Consider the following 19,030-nt stretch of genomic DNA (forward strand, 5'->3'; position numbering starts at 1 on the left):
GTACCATTCGTATGATGCTGTAAAACAAATGCCAGCAGCCAGTTTCACATCTCTCCCTGATTTCATCAAACTGATGTTAACTTCCCACTTGTTGCTTTCTGTTTTACATAACTGGGCAAATCATAATCCTCCTTCAAATCCCCCGACTGAATGTTTCCTGCAGCATTGAACAAATATGCCATTTACCATTTGCTATTACATCACACACACAAAATTGAGTTAAGTTGAGTTGAGTTTGAGTTTAGTCTATTGTCACGTGTACCGAGGTACAGTGAAAAGCCTTTGTGGCCTGCTATCCAGACAGTGGAAAGACAATATATGATTACAGTCGAGCCATCCACATTGTAGTACAGATACATGATATAGGGAATAACGTGAATAACGTTTTGTGCTAGATAAAGTCCAGCAAAGTCCAATCAAAGATAGTCTGAGGTTCTCCAATCTATTGCGTCCAGGGAGAACAGTTCCTGTTACTTATTGTGAGGGGCAGTTTCATTTCCTGAGAAGATATAAATAGAATTTCATTTGAGAACAGTGAGATACTTCATCGTTTATGTTAATACAGATGAAGCTTTTGTTGCCTGCATTTGTTAGGAATTACACCTCAGTTCATGTAAGCTGATAATGACATGGAATCTCACATTCTATCATATTAAACATGCAAACTGACAAACCATTACAAAATTTAATGAAGGAGGCATACAGTAATATTGAAGGTGTAACAAGCAAAACAAAACACAGACATGGAGTCAAAAACAAATTTCAAAACTGCTTCATTCTTCATTATTGCCAACATTGATAAATTAAGAAGATTAGTTTAATTTAGATTAGTTTATTGCCACATGTACCGAGGTACAGTGAAAAGCTTTTGTTGCGTGTTAATCAGTCAGCAGAAAGACAGTCTGAAGAAGGGTCTCGACCCGAAACATCACCCATTCCTTCTCTCCAGAGATGCTGCCTGACCCGCTGAGTTACTCCAGCATTTTGTGTCTATCTTCAGCAGAAAGACAATGCATGGTTACAATTGAGCCATCCATCGCTTACAGGTACAGGATAAAGGGAATAATGTTTAAGACAAGTAAAGTCCGATTAGAGATAATCTAAGGGAGATAGTAGTTCAGAACCGCTCTCTGTTTGGTGATAGGATGGTTCAGTTGCCTGATAACTGAAGAGGGGAGAAACTTTCCCTGAATCTGGAGGTGTGTATTTTCACACTTCTGGACCTCTTGCCTGATGGGAGAGGGGAGAAGAGGGAGTGAGTCTGGTCCTTGAAACCAATTAAAACCAATTGTATATTAATCCAGAATGTAGGAGCAAAGAACTGCAGATGCTGGTTTGTACAAAGATAGACACAAAGTGCTGGAGTAACTCAGCAGTTCAAGCAGCATTTCTGGAGAGAAAGGATAGGGGACGTTTCGGGATTCATTCAGGTGTACACAGAGAGAAAAGACAACTGGACAGCAGTCTGCCAATCATTGTAAAGTATGCAAAGGGCATGTGCATTTGAATGAGCAACTTTGCTGGGTATGCATCTGTATACAGTTTGTACCTTTGCTGTACATGCATCTGTGTATACAGTTTGAACAAGCATATTTGATGGCTGTTGAAGACAAGGTCAAATGAAGTAAGATTATCATCAAAGTTATCATCAAGAAATGGCTCAAAAATGTTGTCTTTCCTTTGACTGGATAGCACGCAAGAAAAGCTTTTCGCTGAGACAATAAACTGAACTGAAAAGAATTGCACCTGGAGATTGCCTGTGTCCAAAAGTGATAAGGAAACATCAAAATGAAGCACAGACTTCAGTCTCCAACCCTCCCCACAACAACTTTTAATTGGGCTTTTGCACAAAGATCTTGTTGTAGCTCAATGAATGCATTTCAATCTCAGTAAATCCGACTTAATAACCTAGAGTGCAAAACTTCTCAGGATTACAAAGTGCCCAAACCCCACCTCTCTCTCTCTCTCTCTCTCTCTCTCTCTCTCTCTCTTAGTTTATATAAAGCACTGGCACATATTCAAGCTCACTCTTGTCTTTGAGAAGAAGCACTGACAGAGTGCAAAGATGGTAACCACCAATCCATTAACTGAGGGATTCAGCGAGTTGGAAGTGTTTGCACTGGGAACTGCCCTGCTTCTGGAAGGTAAAGAATTCAGAGCTTTACATTTGATTTTGCAACTGTCAATGAAATATTTGCACCCAGATGTTTGTCGAATCAATCACAACTAGTCTTCATTTTCTTCACTGTTTGATATGATATTCAAATGGCCACAGTGATAGTGCATTGCACCTGATATCAATATGTGCGAAGGCATATTTCAGCATAAACAAGGGATGGATTTTGGGTGGATTTAACCGTTGTGGACTGGCAACAAGAGGAGTACTTGCCTTCCACAACTTCCATGTCTGCACAAAGCTGGATACAACCAGAGGAAATATTGCCAAGGGTCACCACGGTGGCGCAGCAGTAGAGTTGCTGCCTTACAGCGCCAGAGACCCGGGTTCGATCCTGACTACAGGTGCTTGTCTGTGCGGAGTTTGTACGTTCTCTCTGTGACCGCGCGGGTTTTCTCCGGGTGCTCCGGTTTCCTACCCCTCTCCAAAGGCGTACAGGCTTGTAGGTTATTTGGCTTTAGTAAGATTGTAAACTGTCCCTAGTGTGCGGGGATCGCTGGTCGGCGCGGACACGGTGGGCCGAAAGGCCTGTTTCCACGCTGTATCTCTAAACTAAACTGAACTAAAAGACTTTCAGCTGCATTTGAGTGGGGTTAATTTGAATTAGTGATTGAAAACTATGAGGCAAAAACCTTCGTATTGTAAATGCCCTTAGATAACAACCATTTTCATAATTCCTTTGCATAACGAGCATGATAGCATTTGTGCCTGTGTACGCGAGATATTGAATTGGTTTGGAAACAGTCTGAAATCTTCAGCTTCCACGTTGCCCAATATATGTTTAACTTGCATTGTGCTGAGTTCTGATGCCCACTTTGTTCCCTAGATTCATCAGATGCATCTACCCTTCAACGGACTGAGGCTGTTTCTGTTTCTCGTCTTAACTAAATAAGATATTTCCATTACAATTAAGAAATCAAATTAGGTATTCGAACCGGCCCTCAGTGTCTGTTTGTCTGGTCTGCCCACAGCACTCATCGGACTCCTCCTGAATGGCTTAACAATCCTGTCCTTTTATAAGATAAAGTACCTCCAGACACCGAGTAATCTCCTCGTCGCCAGTTTGGCTGTATCCGACTCTGGCATCTGTGTGAACGCGTTAGTCGCTGCGTTTTCAAGCTTTCTGAGGTAAACACAGTTTGGATTGGAAAGAATCGCGTAGAATATGCAGCGCGGAAGCTAATCACCTGGGCAAACTAACCCAGGCCAGAGTTTATGCAGTAGAAAGGAACTGCAGATGCTGGTTTATACTGAAGATAGACACAAAGTGCTGGAGTAACTCAGCAGGTCAGGCAGCATCTCTGGAGTGAAGGGATGGGTGACGTTTCGAGTCCATGGGTGACCCGAAACGTCACCCATCTTTTTTTACTTCTGTCTTTGATCTTTAGCTCCCACAAGCATCTGATTTAGTCACTGAAAAAGCCAGCAAGACATTCAAAGAGTAACTAATCTGTGCAGAGAATGGTTAATGTGTGAGAAAGACCACTGCTTGTATACGTGCATGTGTGGCACAAGGACCCAGGCTCAATCTTGTCTCCATTTGGAGTTTGCACATTCTCTCTGTACCCATGTGGCTTTCCCTCAGATGCTCCAGTTTCCTCCAACTACCCAAGAATCTGCAGGTTGTAACATTAGTCGCACTGTAAAATAACTGCTAATGTACAAATGAACAGGTCCTGTCTGTATGGAGTTTGTACGTTCTCCCGATGACCACATGGATTTTCTCCGGATGATCCAGTTGCCTCCCACACCACAAAGACGTGCAGGTTTGGAGTTTAATTGGTCTCTGTAAAATTGCCCCTAATGTATTAGGAGTGGTCAGTAAAGTGGGATTACCTGGTGCTACCATTCTTGCAAAGTTCGCAAGTTATAGTAGAATTAGGCCATTCGGCCCATTGAGTCTACTCAATCATGGCTGATCTCTGCCTCCTAATCCCATTTTCCTGCCTTCCCCCTTAACCCTTGACACCCGTTCTAGTCAATAATTTGTCTATCTCTGCCTTAAAAATATCCACTGACTTGGCCTCCACAGACCCTGGTGGCAATGAGTTCCACAGATTAACTACCCTCTGATTAAAGAAGTTCCTCCTCACCTCCTTACTAAAAGAGCCCCCAAAGTATTTGATGCCATGATTTTCCTTATCTGCATCTCCAAATGTGCATCTTTCTTCCACATTGCGTACACATGCTTTTCTAGATCTTTGTTTGTATCTACAGTACCCAAAAGCGGACTTTAACATTAACAATTTCATAGCACATCATATCTCTTGCTTAGAGAATTAGATTTAGCTCTATGGGCTAATGGATTCAAGGGATATGGGGAGAAAGCAGGAAGGGTGTACTGATTTTGGATGATTAGCAGTGATTATATTGAATGGCGGTGGTGGCTTGAAGGGCTGAATGGCCTCCTCCTGCAACTGTTTTCTATGTTTCTATGTTTACATCTCTCACAGGTACTGGCCTTATGGATCAGAAGGTTGCCAAACTCATGGCTTCCAAGGATTTATTACAGCACTAGCCAGCATTAATACCTGTGCGGCGATTGCCTGGGACAGATACCATCTAAACTGCAGCAGTAAGTATAACTACGGCCATTTTCCATCAAAGCAAGGGGGACCGTGAGAAAGAAGTTTGCAGATCATAACAAAATCAGCCGCCCCGTTGACGGAGATGAGGAAAGCTTTAGACTAGAGGGCAATACAGAAGGTGTGATCACATGATGAATGGAATGTCATGTAAGTTTTTCTGGAGCCTTGCAAATAGAAAAAGACCAAATTCCCTTGGACGAGTAAGGGCGGCACAGCGGTAGAGTTGCTGCCTTACAGCGAATGCAGCGCCGGAGACTCAGGTTCGATCCTGACTACGGGCGCTGTCTGTACGGAGTATGTACGTTTTCCCTGTGACCTGCGTGGGTTTTCTCCGAGATCTTCGGTTTCCTCCCACACTCCAAAGACGTACAGGTATGTAGGTTAATTGACTGGGCAAATGTAAAAATTGTCCCTAGTGTGTGTAGGATAGTGTTAATGTGCGGGGATCGCTGGGCGGCGCGGATTTGGTGGGCCGAAGGGCCTGTTTCCGTGCTGTATCTCTAAATCTAAAAAAATCTAAATCTAAATCTAATCAAAAATCACGAGAGAGCGGTTTAAAATAATTCATTGAAGGATTAGTGGGAAGATCTGCAGTTAGTTGAGACAGGGACTATCCCAATGTTTATGAAACAGTTAGACAGGTACATGGATTGGACAAGTTTGGAGGGATATGGGCCAAACATGGGCAGGTGGGACTAGTGTAGCTGGGACATGTTGGTTGGCATGGGCAAGTTGGGCCAAAGGGCCCGTTTCCACACTGTATCACTCTATGACTCTATCTGGACAAACAAGGAGATGAGAGTTGTAGGTAGCAGGAACCCATGTCTGGAGCTGTAGCGGAGGCATAAACCCTCATCACATTGCTTAAACAATAGGTTATAGCTGACAAGATACCACGGCATGGTGGTGCAGAGGTAGAGTTGCTGCCTTACAGCGCTTGCAGCGCCGGAGACCCGGGTTCGATCCTGACCTCGAGTGCTGTCTGTACGGAGTTTGTACATTCTCCCCGTGACCTGCATGGGTTTTCTCCAAGATCTTCGGTTTCCTCCCACACTCCAAAGACGTACAGGTTTGCAGGTTAATTGGTTTGGTATAAGTGTAAAATTGTCCCTAGTACGTGTAGGATAGTGTTAATGTGCGGAGATGGCTGGTCAGTGTGGACTCAGTGGGCCATAGGGCCTGACTCTATGTGGACAAACAAGGAGATGAGAGTTGTAGGTAGCAGGAACCCATGTCTAGAGCTGTAGCAGAAGCATAAACCCTGTGCTATATCTCTGTGCTATATCTCTAAACAAACCTAAACTAAACTAAACCATTGGGCCAGAGAGCTATGCTGGAAAATGGGATTGGACTCGGTATTGCTGTTACAACTGGCATAGACAAGATGGGCTAAATGGCTTCCTTGAGTTTGAGTTTGAGTTGATTATCGCGTGTGCTGAGGTACAGTGAAAAGCTTTTGTTGCATGCTAACCAGTCAGCAGAAAGACCTCTGTGTTAGAACATGGAACATAGAGCAGTGCAGTGTAGGAACAGGCTGTGTCTGTGCCAAACTGATGTCAAGTTAGTGTTGTATATTAAATATAATTCTATATTCTAAACCGCAAGTTGTACTGATTTAATTGATAAAAGCTCTTTAATTTTATTTGTGGCTTTCCTGTTCTTAACTAAATTTGAGGAAAGATTTCAGGAAACTCTTAAACCAAAATAAATTGCCATTTTCTTTGCTATTTTAACAAGAGATTTAGATTAGAAAAGACACGAAAAGCTTTAAAAAGTCATGGAAATATTGTGCAATAGTTGCACGTGACAAGTTGTGTAACAGTGCGCTCATGAAGAAAGAAAAACAGGTTTATTTATGTGGATGTCGGAGATATGAATAAACTGCAAATGCAGGGCAGTAAGAATTCCAAATCCATTGAGCACATTGAAGCTGTGGCCAATTCGACCTTAAAACCAACATCATTGGGGGCTCATTTGAATGCGCTCTTCATTGCCAAATTAAAGATTAGTGAAAGGCTGACTACAGCACATTGTGGAGTTGGTCTTTGCTCGAGTAATCTCTGAATTTATTTTTGCCAAGTAAACGGAAGCTCTCCATCATTTCAATGCACTTATTCAACGACGCTTTATCACGGATGTGAGTCCCAGCACTCTGAATGCTGCTCAGCTCTGTAAAGCCTGTGAAAATAATTCCATTCTTTGTCTCAGCTGATTGCTAAAGCCGATTTCTTTCTTTCATCGGCGTCATTCTCCACTCCCTACACACGGATCTTCACTCTGAATTGCTCAGTCAGTCAAGTACTGTATCTCCATCCCCCTGCGAATTGTAGCAATGAACCATTGGCAAGCTGCAACATGTCTTCGTTCAACGTTATTCCTTTGTCATGTATTGATACACTGCAAATGGATCGAGTGTAATCATGTATTGTCTTTCTGCTGACTGGTTAGCACGCAACAAAGGCCTTTCACTGTACCTTGGTACACATGATAATGAACTAAACTGAAATAAAGTGAAGTGAGAGAGCATAGAAACATAGAAACATAGAAAATAGGTGCAGGAGTAGGCCATTCGGCCCTTCGAGCCTGCACCGCCATTCAATATGATCATGGCTGATCATCCAGCTCAATAACCTGTACCTGCCTTCTCTCCACACCCCCTGATCCCTTTAGCCACAAGGGCCACATCTAACTCCCTCTTAAATATAGCCAATGAACTGGCCTCAACTACCTTCTGTGGCAGAGAATTCCACAGACTCACCACTCTCTGTGTGGTGAAATGTTTTCTCATCTCGGTCCTAAAAGACTTCCCCCTTATCCTTAAGCTGTGGCCCCTGGTTCTGGACTTCCCCAACATCGGGAACAATCTTCCCGCATCTAGCCTCTCCAACCCCTTAAGAATTTTATATGTTAACCCCTTTTAATTTTAACCCCTTTAAAATTTTATTTTAAAGAATATCGCTGAAAAGCAACCGGGAATAAAATCATGAGAGGAATAGGTTGGGTAGACGCACAGTCTTTTGCCCAGAGTAAGGGAATCGAGGACCAGAGGGCATAGGTTTAAGGTGAAGGGGAAAAGATTGAATAGGAATCTGAGGGGTAACATTTTCACACAGAGGGTGGTGGGTGTATGGAACGAGCTGCCGGAGGAGGTAATTGAGGCAGGAACTGTCCCAACGTTTAGGAAACAATTAGACAGGTATATGGATAGGACATGTTTAGAGGGATATGGGCCAAACGCAGGCAGGTGGGACTAGTGTAGATGGAACACATCGGCCAGTGTGTGCAAGATGGGCTGAAGGGCCTGGCTCCATGCTGTATGACTCAATGACGCTATGAATAAGAACCTTCCTTAAATTTAACTTTAGCTGACCCCAGCTATCCATTTGGATCCATTTGAGCTAAAATTTAAAAAAAGAGAAAATGCTGGAAACATTCAATGGGTGGGCAGTATCTGCGGAAAGAGGAACAAACTAATATTTCAGATCAGGGACTGCTCTGCAGGAATGGGAAAGAGTGAGAAAAGAAATGTGGTTTTACATTTCAATGAGATAGTGGAACAAACGGTTAGATCAGGGGGAATAGTATAAAGACAGGTCAAATGGGTTAATGGAGATGGTGGGATGGTAGTACAGACAAAGAAACATAATCGTACTCTAATTGATCCTTTAACCCATTTGACCTGGCTTTACCCATTAGCTGATATTCCCTTTGTTCTAACCATCCTTTCAGCCATCTTCTCTGCAACTTAAAACTATCTTTTATTTCCTCATTACAAATTCTGATGAGGATTTGCTAGATTGATGCCAGAACTGATGATTATTGAGGTGTTGCCTCAAAGAGGCACTCAATATCATCAAAGACCCACGTCACCCTAGCCATCTCTCATTTCACTCCTCCCATCAGGAGGAAAGTGTAGGAGTCTGAAAACTGTGACCGCCAGTTTCAAGAATAACTTTGTCCCAACTACCATCAGACTCGTAAACACTACACAGTAACCTCAACTATCAACTTTAATGGTGACTCGAAGGACTGAGTTTTTTTTGCACTGGTATTGTGTTTTTTCATTTATTTATATTTTGTTTAGTATATATTATCTGTGTGCATGGTGTTCACAGATCTATTATCCTGTTGCAAGTAAGAATTCACAGTTCTGTTCTCATTGCATTTGACAATTAAGCACTCCTGACTTGATTTCCAGAATTTATTGATATTTTTCAGATATTTTTCCAATATAGAGTTTTATTTGATTTTCACCATTGCTTTCTGATCGGTGAATATCATCAATAAACATTGGTTCTAACACTTTACATTGATGTATCTGAACTGTGATGCTGCCAGGTTCATAGTCTTTAAATAAAATCCAAGGTAATCCAAAATGCTGGAGTAACTCAGCAGGTCAGGCAGCATCTTGGAGAGAGGGAATGGGTGACGTTTCGGGTCGAGACCCTTCTTCAGGCGTTTAGTCTGAAGATGGGTCTCGACCCGAAACGTCACCCATTCCCTCTCTCCTAGATGCTGCCTGACCTGCTGCGTTACTCCAGCATTTTGTGATACCTTCGATTTGTACCAGCATCTGCAGTTATTTTCCTACACAAATAAAAGGCAATATCATGTTGGTTTATACAATTTTCTAAAGTGAGCATTAAAATTCCAACTGGAAGTCTCAGTTAGACTTATATTTCCACTCATCTGGATGAAGGAGCATTGATATTTTAATCTTCCGTTACAGGGTCAAGATTACAATGGAGCAACACCATGGTGGTTATATTATTTATCTGGGCCTTTGCTGGATTTTGGGCACTCATGCCTTTGTTGGGTTGGGGTGAATATGATTATGAGCCATTGAGAACATGCTGTACTTTGGACTACTCGAAAGGAGACAGGTTGGTAAATGACATTCTTTAGTGTAATTCTTTGCAAGCCTGCTGCAGATAGGATGCACTTCAGTGCAAATCATTCGCAAGAGGTTGCCGTGGCTGGCATAGCCAGTATTTATTAGCCATCTCCAATTGTCCTGCAAAAGTGTTGGTGGTGATCCTTGGTTTTGGTTTAGTTTAGAGATACATTGCGGAAATAGCCCCTCCAGCTCACCAAGTCCACGCCGACTAGCGATCCTCGTACCCTAACACTATTCTACACCCCAGGGACAATTTACAAATCTTTCTACCGTAGACAATTAACCCACAAACTTGTGCGTCTTTGGAGCGAGGGAGGAAACCAGGGCGCCTGGAGAAAACCCACGCAGTCACAGGGACAACGTAAAAACTCCGTACAGACAGCACCCGTAGTCAGGATCGAACTTGGGTCTCTTGCGCTTTAAGGTAGCAACTCTACCGCTGCGCCACCGTACTGCCCCTTTAAATAAAACTCCAAAAAAGTTTATTTAGTGTAGATTAATATAAATAAATATTTTGGGCTTTTGGAAGGCAGCTACGCATTGACACATAGAATGTGTGTCACTCCAAAGAAGTACAGGTATGTAGGTTAATTGGCTGGGCAAAATGTAAAAAATTGTCCCTAGTGTGTGTAGGATAGTGTTGATGTGCGGGGATCGCTGGGCGGTGCGGACGCGGTGGGCCGAAGGGCCTGTTTCCGCGCTGTATCTCTAAATCTAAAAAAATCTAAATCTAAATGTGGCTGGAATCATAAATGGGTCAAACAATAAATAGGACGATGACAGGAATTGTCTAGTTAAATCTCCGGTAATGTTAATCGTCACGATGTTGATGTTAGGGATCTTCATGATGGTCATGACATTCTTGTTCGAGGTTTTCATCACATCACCAAACATGTTGGACACCATCTTGGATTTATCATTGCAGAATAAAACTGAGATTAAATGAGATTAATAACCCGTATTGGACCTGATTTTAGATCTGGACCTAATGTGAATTAGAAACTGCTTTACTCCAGTATTATTTTTAGGTTGCTCATTTTGCATGAAGAGAGTAATGCATGTCTCTTTGGATAATTGAGCTTGCAATAATAATGAGAATATTGTACCAATATGGTCTCAAGTTATGTAAGGACAAACAATGCTCTAACGAGCCTGGTGTCAGAACTGTATGAACTTCAACATTTTGCAACAACTGTTAAAAATCTTTTAATTTTGTCAAATATCTTGGGAGCCAACACACCATCTCCATTTTTTTTTCAGAAACTTTATCTCATTCGTCATTCCAATGGCACTTTTCCAATTTGCCCTTCCGCTTTTCATCTTGTTTTCTTCTTACCAATCTTGTGCGAATAAATTCAAGAAAACTGGACATGTCAAGGTACAAAACAGTCATGATTTTAGTTTTAGTTTTAGTTCTAGAGATACAGCGGGAAAACAGGCCCTTCGGCCCACCGAGTCCGCACTGACCGGCGATCCCTGCACACTATCCTGCACACACGAGGGGCAATGTACATTGAGACCAAGCCAATTAACCTACAAACCTGTGCGGCTTTGGAGTGTGGGATGAAACCGAAGATCTCGGAGAAAACCCACGCGGTCATGGGGAGAACGTACAAACTCTGTAAGACGAGCTGTAATCAGGCATCTGAACCGTCCTCTCCTACACAAAGAGCAGTCCTGACCTCCCATCTATCCATTGGAGACCTTTGAACTAACTTTAATCGGACTTTACTAAACTTTATCTTGCACTAATGTTATACCCTTTATCCTGTATCTGTACACCGTGGATAATCATGTATAGTCTTTTCACTGACTGGACAACAAGAAACGAAACAGCTTTTCACTGTACCTTGGTCCACAATAATAGTCAGTTTAGTTTATTGGCACATGTACCGAGGTACAGTGAAAAGCTTACGTGCTAACCAGTCAGCAGAAATAAACTAAACTACACAAACTAACCTGGTTGTAGGATGTTATGTTAAATGCAAACATCATGCATTTTCCTATCCACATCTAACATGCGCTACTGGACACTGATTTTGGATCTGAAGTGTGACTTTCCCCTTCTGTTGAAGTTGAATTGTTGGCCCCCTTCTTCTGACCTTGGTGAGATCAAACAGACCCAACCCGAAACCTCATGGGGTAAAAAATCAGCTTGGTTGCATGCACATCGTACAGTGGAACAGCACATTGTACTCTGCTCCTGAAATAATGGTCCCATCAATGTCAGCGAACTTCTCACCTCATCAAGTTAAAAGTGCTGGACTTCGAAAGCATTTTAGGGTGGGTTTTAGGAATTTCAGTTAATTGACATTGAGAAGATGATAGTATAAGAAAATAACTGCAGATGCTGGTACAAATCGGAGGTATTTATTCACAAAATGCTGGAGTAACTCAGCAGGTCAGGCAGCATCTCGGGAGAGAAGGAATGGGTGACGTTTCGGGTCGAGACCCTTCTTCAGACGGGTCTGAAGAAGGGTCTTGACCTGAAATGTCACCCATTCCTTCTCTCCCGAGATGCTGCCTGACCTGCTGAGTTACTCCAGCATGTTGAGAAGATGATATATCCCTTTAAGTCCAGTAAGGGATCGATCCTGATAAAAGAGGAGGGAAAGTTCCACAAAAAAAAACCTTTCACTATACCTCGGTGCACGTGATACTAAACTAAATCAAACTAAACTAAACTAAACTAAACTAAACTAAAAAGTAGTGAAATGCTCTGGGATGAGCTGATTGGGTTGGCCTTGGGTTGGCTTTGAACTATGGTATCTTTAGTGTGAAGCAAAATACATGGTGAAGACAGGGAGGGTCTCCAATATTTGCACAAGGACTTACTGATCCGGCACAGAAAAAGATGCCTCGAGCTTTGTGTGATACAATTGCTTGTTGGTTTGAACTACTCTAAATGTTGTTTCTGGTCAGTTTAATACAGGGCTGCCTTTTACAATCCTTCTCGTTTGCTGGGGTCCATACAGCCTTCTCTGCATGTTTGCCATCGTCAAAAATGTTATGGTCATATCTCCAAAAATCAGAATGGTAAGTGAGGTCTTATTTATCAACTTCTCAAGAGCGATTGTGTACGGGACAATAAACGAATTCACAGGGGATGGCCAATGCTGGAATCTTGAGCAAAAGGCAAACTGCTGGAGGAACTCAGCGGGTCAGGCAGCATCAAAAACGCTGCCTGGTCCACTGAGTTCCACCAGCAGGTTGGTTTTTTTTTCACAATGGCCAATAAATGCCTGCCCTAGTAACAAAGCTCACAAAGCTCCAAAGACGTACAGGTATGTAGGTTAATTGGCTGGGTAAATGTAAAAATTGTCCCTAGTGGGGTGTAGGATAGTGTTAATGTACGGGGATCGCTGGGCGGCACGGACTTGGAGGGCCGAAAAGGCCTGTTTCCGGCTGTATATATATGATATGATATATATGATATGATATATGATCAAAAAAAGTTTTAAAATCCTTTAGAAGTTATTTTTGAAATATCGTTAAATTACGGCCGAGAGAGAACTTTAATATTGGACTTCAAAACATTGCCAAGGAGTTGGTGTATCTTAGTATTTGGTTGGGTGCAGTTGCAGTTTTGCGTAACTGACTTATATAGGATTGCTGTTTACATTGGTTTAATAAATTTGCAAACTCGCTGTAAATATAACGGTGTCCTGATCTACTTTGGTGTTTCCAGCTTCCAGCCATTCTTGCAAAGACCTCACCCATAGCCAACGCTTTTGTCTACGCACTCAGAAATCCTAATTACAGAGGAGGGATATGGTCCTTCCTAACAGGACAGAAAATGGAACCGATTGAAACGGATGGGAAAGTTAAGTAAACAAAGTTCTGCCTGTTACAGAACAGTCAATGGGAAACAAACCCAAATGCAGAGCAAAACCATTGACCCAACCTGTATACTATGTTTATTCACAAAATGCTGGAGTAACTTGGCAGGTCAGGCAGCATCTCGGGAGAGAAGGAATGGGTGACGTTTCGGGTCGAGACCCTTCTTCAGACTGAAGAAGGGTCTCGACCCGAAACATCACCCATTCCTTCTCTCCCGAGATGCTACCTGACCTGCCGAGTTACTCCAGCATTTTGTGAATAAATACCTTCGATTTGTACCAGCATCTGCAGTTATTTTCTTATACACACTGTATGCTATGTTGCTTTCACAACATCCTACTCTATAACATGTAAAAAAGTATTTGTATTTCTAAACAATGTGAATATACATGTACACATTTTGGCCCCAAACTTCCTTCAACCCGAAGGATTACAAGCATTTCACTTTGTTTTAATAAATGACTTTTGTTCTCTTTGTGTTTGAGGGCTTTGACACACTTCAGCTGCCTTGTTAATGATCTATTGTTTGCACAGGTGGGGGAATACATAATTAGAAATATACATTGTGCTTATTGTTCATAAGTTCACAGGTTCACGGAACAGAATTAGGCCATTCGGCCCATCAAGTCTACTCCGCCATTCAATGATGGCTGATCTATCTCTCCCTCTCAATCCCATTCTCCTGCCTTCTCCCTATAACACCTGACACCCTTCCTAATCGAGAATCTGTCAATCTCCACCTTACGACTACCCATTGACTTGGCCTCCACAGTCGTCTGTGGCAAAGTTTGCTAAAGTTTAACTGCAGCATCCTAACTAGTTTCAATTCTATATCTGCAGGAGTGGGTGACAATTATTTCTTAATGCTATTTTCAAATATATAATCTAGTGTTTATCATAAGGACACATATTCTAAGTCGTTGTTACTCAACTACTAATTCTGTCTTGAATAAATGTACCTTTATATAAGACTATGTTGCCTTTGATATCCAATACTGAAGCAGGGTCTCAACCCAAAACGTCATCCAATCCTTCTCTCCAAAGATGCTGCCTGTCCCGCTGAGTTACTCCAGCACTTTGTGATCTATCTTCAATGTAAACCAGCATTTTCAGTTCCTTCTTATACGCTGCAAAGTTACTATCAGGTCGAGTCTTCAGACTAAGTAGTGTCAAGTCAAGTTTATTTGTCACATGCACCTACACGATGTGCAGTGAAATGAAAGTGGCAATGCCTGCGGATTGTGCAAAAAAAAGAATTACAGTTACAGCATATAAATAAAAGTTAATACAGAGAAGACAAAATTTAGTCCCTGGAGTTATAAAAGTTAACAGTCCTGATGGCCTGTGGGAAGAAGCTCCGTCTCATCCTCTCTGTTTTCACAGCGTGACAGCGGAGGCGCTTGCCTGACCATAGCATTTGGAACAGTCCGTTGCTGGGGTGGTAGGGGTCCCTCATAATCTTGCTTGCTCTCGATCTGCACCTCCTGATGTATAGGTCCTGCAGGGGGGCGAGTGTAGTTCCCATGATGCGTTCTGCCGAACGCACTACTCTCTGCAGGGCCATCCTGTCCTGGGCAGAGCTGTTCCCAAACCAGACTGTGATGTTGCCAGACAGGATGCTCTCTACAGCCCCAGAGTAGAAGCAATGAAGGGAATAGTGGGATGGGTGTACAGATGTAGTTTATACACTATTATCATTACATTTTCATAACACTCTTGGAATTAAATAATTATATAGCGTTATACAGCAATTGGTCTATCAAATTGAGAAAGAAAGGTTTGATTGGGGAAAAGAGATGTAAAGGGAAAGTACATTTTGCCCTACAGAGAGATTGTTGTTGCTTGGAACATGCTGCTGGAGGAGGTGATAGAAACAGATGCAATACCAATGCTGAAGAGACATTTGGACAGACACATGAACCAGCAGACAAGCACCCATAACCAGGATCGAACCCGGGTCTCTGGCGCTGTGAGGCAGCAACTCTACCGCTGCGCCACCGTGCAACCCAGGCATTGAACGCACAGGTTGAACCACTACTGGAAGGAGGGCAATATTTGAAATGTAAATCTTTTAGACTGGATGACTTCCTTTTCAATCCAAACGCACAATTTCATTATGCAACACAGAAGAGTCACAACACAACCACATTAAGAAATAATTTGCTGACAGGCAATGTATGTAGATGTAAAGTTTTAAATTAGATTTATAAATTAGCATAGACATGACTCGGGGACACTAATTGGACACGTTCTTATTACCTTGAAAAATCTAACTGAAACTTTCTTCATTGAGGGCATTGTTATGCATGTTATCATCCATAGAAACATAGAAACATAGAAAATAGGTGCAGGAGTAGGCCATTCAACCCTTCGAGCCAGCACCGCCACTCAATGTGATCATGACTGATCATCCACAATCAATACCCCGTTCCAACCTTCTCCCCATATCCCTTGATTCTGCTAGCCCTAAGAGCTCTATCGAACTCTCTTTTCAATGCATCCAGTGAATTGGCCTCCACTGTCTTCTGAGGCAGAGAATTCCACAAATTCAATGATTGCAACTGTGGGAAAGTGTCATAAACCTATTAGGATCATATTAGGACCTGGGTTTGATCTTGACTATGAGTGCTTGTCTGTACGGAGTTCCTACATGACTCCCCGTGACTCCCCGTGACTGCGGGGGTTTTCTCCGAGATCTTTCTCCGAGTTCTTCGGTTTCCTACCACACTCCAAAGATGTGCCAGTTTGTAGGTTAATTGCCTTGGTATAAAATGTAAAATTGTCCCTAGTGTGTGTAGGGTAATGTTAATGTGTGGGGATCGCTGGTCGGTGTGGACGCGGTGGGCCGAAAGACCTGTTTCTGCGTTGTATCTCAAAACTAAAATTAAACATAAAGTTATTAGCATCCGCAAGCTTTGTTGATTGAGCAAAGACATGTTATGACATCATTTCACTTCTGCATGGAAGCATGTCCGTCAGCCCACTGAGTCCATGCCAACCATCGATCACTTGTTCACACTAGTTCTATATTATCCCACTTTCATACAATAAAGAAGGATGAGAGGGGATTTTATCAAAACGTATAAGATTATTAAGGGGTTGGACACGTTAGAGGCAGGAAACATGTTCCCAATATTGGGGGAGTCCAGAACAAGGGGACACAGTTTAACAATAAGGGGTAAGTCATTTAGAACGGAGATGAGGAAAACCTTTTTCAGTCAGAGAGTTGTGAATCTGTGGAATTCTCTGCCTCAGAAGGCAGTGGAGGCCAATTCTCTGAATGCATTCAAGAGAGAGCTAGATAGAGCTCTTAAGGATAGCGGAGTCAGGGGGTATGGGGAGAAGGCAGGCATGGGGTACTGATTGAGAATGATCAGCCATGATCACATTGAATGGTGGTACTGGCTTGAAGGGCAGAATAGCCTACTCCTGCACCTATTGTCTATTGTCTATAATAAAGCTAGTGTGAACTGGTGATTGATGGTCAGCATGGACTAAGTGGGCCGAAGATCCTGTTTCCATCAATCAAAAATATGTGAGATGCAAGAATGGAAAGGCTGAAGTTGAATTGAATTCAATGTTGAGTCCCTTGGGTTGCAACATGCTCAGTTAGGAAATGAGGTGCAGTTCCTTGATCTTACATTGGACTTCATTGGAACCAATGTTCCACAGACCAAAGTCAGAGAGGTCAGATTAAGAGTACAGTACAGATATAAGGCAACCATCCAAATGCCATTTGGTTTATCCATTGCAGAAGATGTCACACAACGAGCAATAAATCAGTTTAATTTCTAATTTCCAACATCTACGCAATTTTGCTTGCAGTTTTGACCAACGCATCTCAATTAAATAATGTTACACAGTAAGATAAAACTTGCAGTGCGTGCTCACAGATGAAAACGATGTCAGCAGACCCATGCAAATAAAGGGCAAACAGACACATGACGGAAGTGCCCTGGGAGGCCGCACGGGCCCGATCCACCCGCCGAGCAATCACACCGCCAACGACCAGAACGACAGCTGATGACCGGAACGAGCCCTGGTTGGCCCGACTCACCCCACAGGCCTCCCAGGTGAAGCCAGTTGGCGAGACTGGGCCGATGGAGCCTCAGAGGTCATGGCAATGGAAGCCTAGGCGGCAATGGAAGCCTCGGTGGTGGTGGGGCCTTGTGGTCGATGAGCATGAAAGGGGAAGGGGAACTTAAAGGGGACCTGGCGTGGGGAGACCGCTGTGAGGGACGGTGGCAGAACAAAGGGGGAGGTGGGGGGGGGGGGCACTAGTTTAGAATCCTCTGCCCAGTGGATAAGTCTGTGTTTGTTTGTTTGTTCCGGTGATGGCGCTGTGCACACTTTTTCACTTTTAATTTCAAGTTTTCGTGTACCTTGTTGTGTGTTGTGACTGTTGGCAGACCAATTTCCCCTCTGGGGATGAATAAAGTTTTATCGTATCTTTTAGATTTTAGATTTTTAGATTTAGAGATACAGCGCGGAAACAGGCCCTTCAGCCCACCGGGTCCGCACCGCCCAGCGATCCCCGCACACTAACACTATCCTACACACACTAGGGACAATTTTTTTTTTAACATTTGCCCAGCCAATTAACCTACATACCTGTATCATATCGTATCGACTTAAGATTAAGTTAGAAAATGTGTTAACATATCATGATGTTAATAACACATTGGAAGTTTGAAGTAACATTGCAGCAAAGTAAATGTTATATTCCTAGCATTGTGCTTGCTTTTAGTTTAGTAGTTTAGTTTAATTTATTATTGTCACGTGTACAGAGGTATAGTGAAAAGCTTTTGTTGCCTGCTATCCACTCAGTAGAAAGACAATAGAGCCATTTAAAGTGTACAGATAAATGATAAGGGAATAATGTATAGTGTAAGGTAAAGCCAGGGAAGTCCAATCAAGGATAGTCCAAGGGTCACCAAAGAGGTAGGTAGTAGTTCAGCACTGCTTTCTGGTTGTGGTAGAATGATTCAGTTGCCTGACAACTGCTGGGAAGAAATTGTCCCTGAATCTGTGCATTTTCACACTTCTGTACCTTTTCCCTGGTGGGAGAGGGGAGAAGAGGGAGTGGCCAGGGAGTGGGAGAGGAAGTGTTTAAATTAACTACACCAAGTACAAACCTCACTAGTCTTTAAACACAACACAAACCAGGCAAGCAACTCTTATGCTCCAGTGTTTTACTGCAACATTCACATTTTAAGCATCTGAGTTGAAGAGGGTTTAGCATTAGTTTGAATTGTAGGCATTCATAATCTCACAAAAATCCTTTCATAAGTGGTCTAAGCATTCTGATGGAATTTATAAAAGATTATTTAAACACGTATGTAAACACCAGAGCCATGGAACTATAAATTGTCATCGGACATTGACCTGTTGAACTGAAATGCTATTGACAGATGCACCAATCTACATCTATATTTGTGGTTCTCGGTTTATTTACCAATGAACTTAATTTAGACATTTTGATGATGAATAATTAAAAACATCTTTACCATTTGGGTTAATTAGTTTTAG

At 42.5% G+C, this 19,030-nt stretch overlaps 1 protein-coding gene across 1 annotated transcript; it reads left to right on the plus strand.

The window, feature by feature from the left end:
* Window positions 1-1,989: 1,989 nt before the first annotated feature.
* Window positions 1,990-13,638, plus strand: rgra (retinal G protein coupled receptor a). Its single transcript, XM_078428321.1, has 7 exons — window positions 1,990-2,144; window positions 3,148-3,304; window positions 4,630-4,751; window positions 9,494-9,647; window positions 10,922-11,039; window positions 12,584-12,697; window positions 13,350-13,638. The coding sequence occupies exons 1-7, from the start codon at window positions 2,066-2,068 to the stop codon at window positions 13,491-13,493; spliced, it is 888 nt and encodes a 295-aa protein (XP_078284447.1). The 5' UTR covers window positions 1,990-2,065; the 3' UTR covers window positions 13,494-13,638.
* Window positions 13,639-19,030: the final 5,392 nt, after the last annotated feature.

This window comes from Rhinoraja longicauda, chromosome 35 (genome assembly GCF_053455715.1).
Source record: "Rhinoraja longicauda isolate Sanriku21f chromosome 35, sRhiLon1.1, whole genome shotgun sequence".
In the NCBI taxonomy this organism is placed as follows: domain Eukaryota; kingdom Metazoa; phylum Chordata; class Chondrichthyes; order Rajiformes; family Arhynchobatidae; genus Rhinoraja; species Rhinoraja longicauda.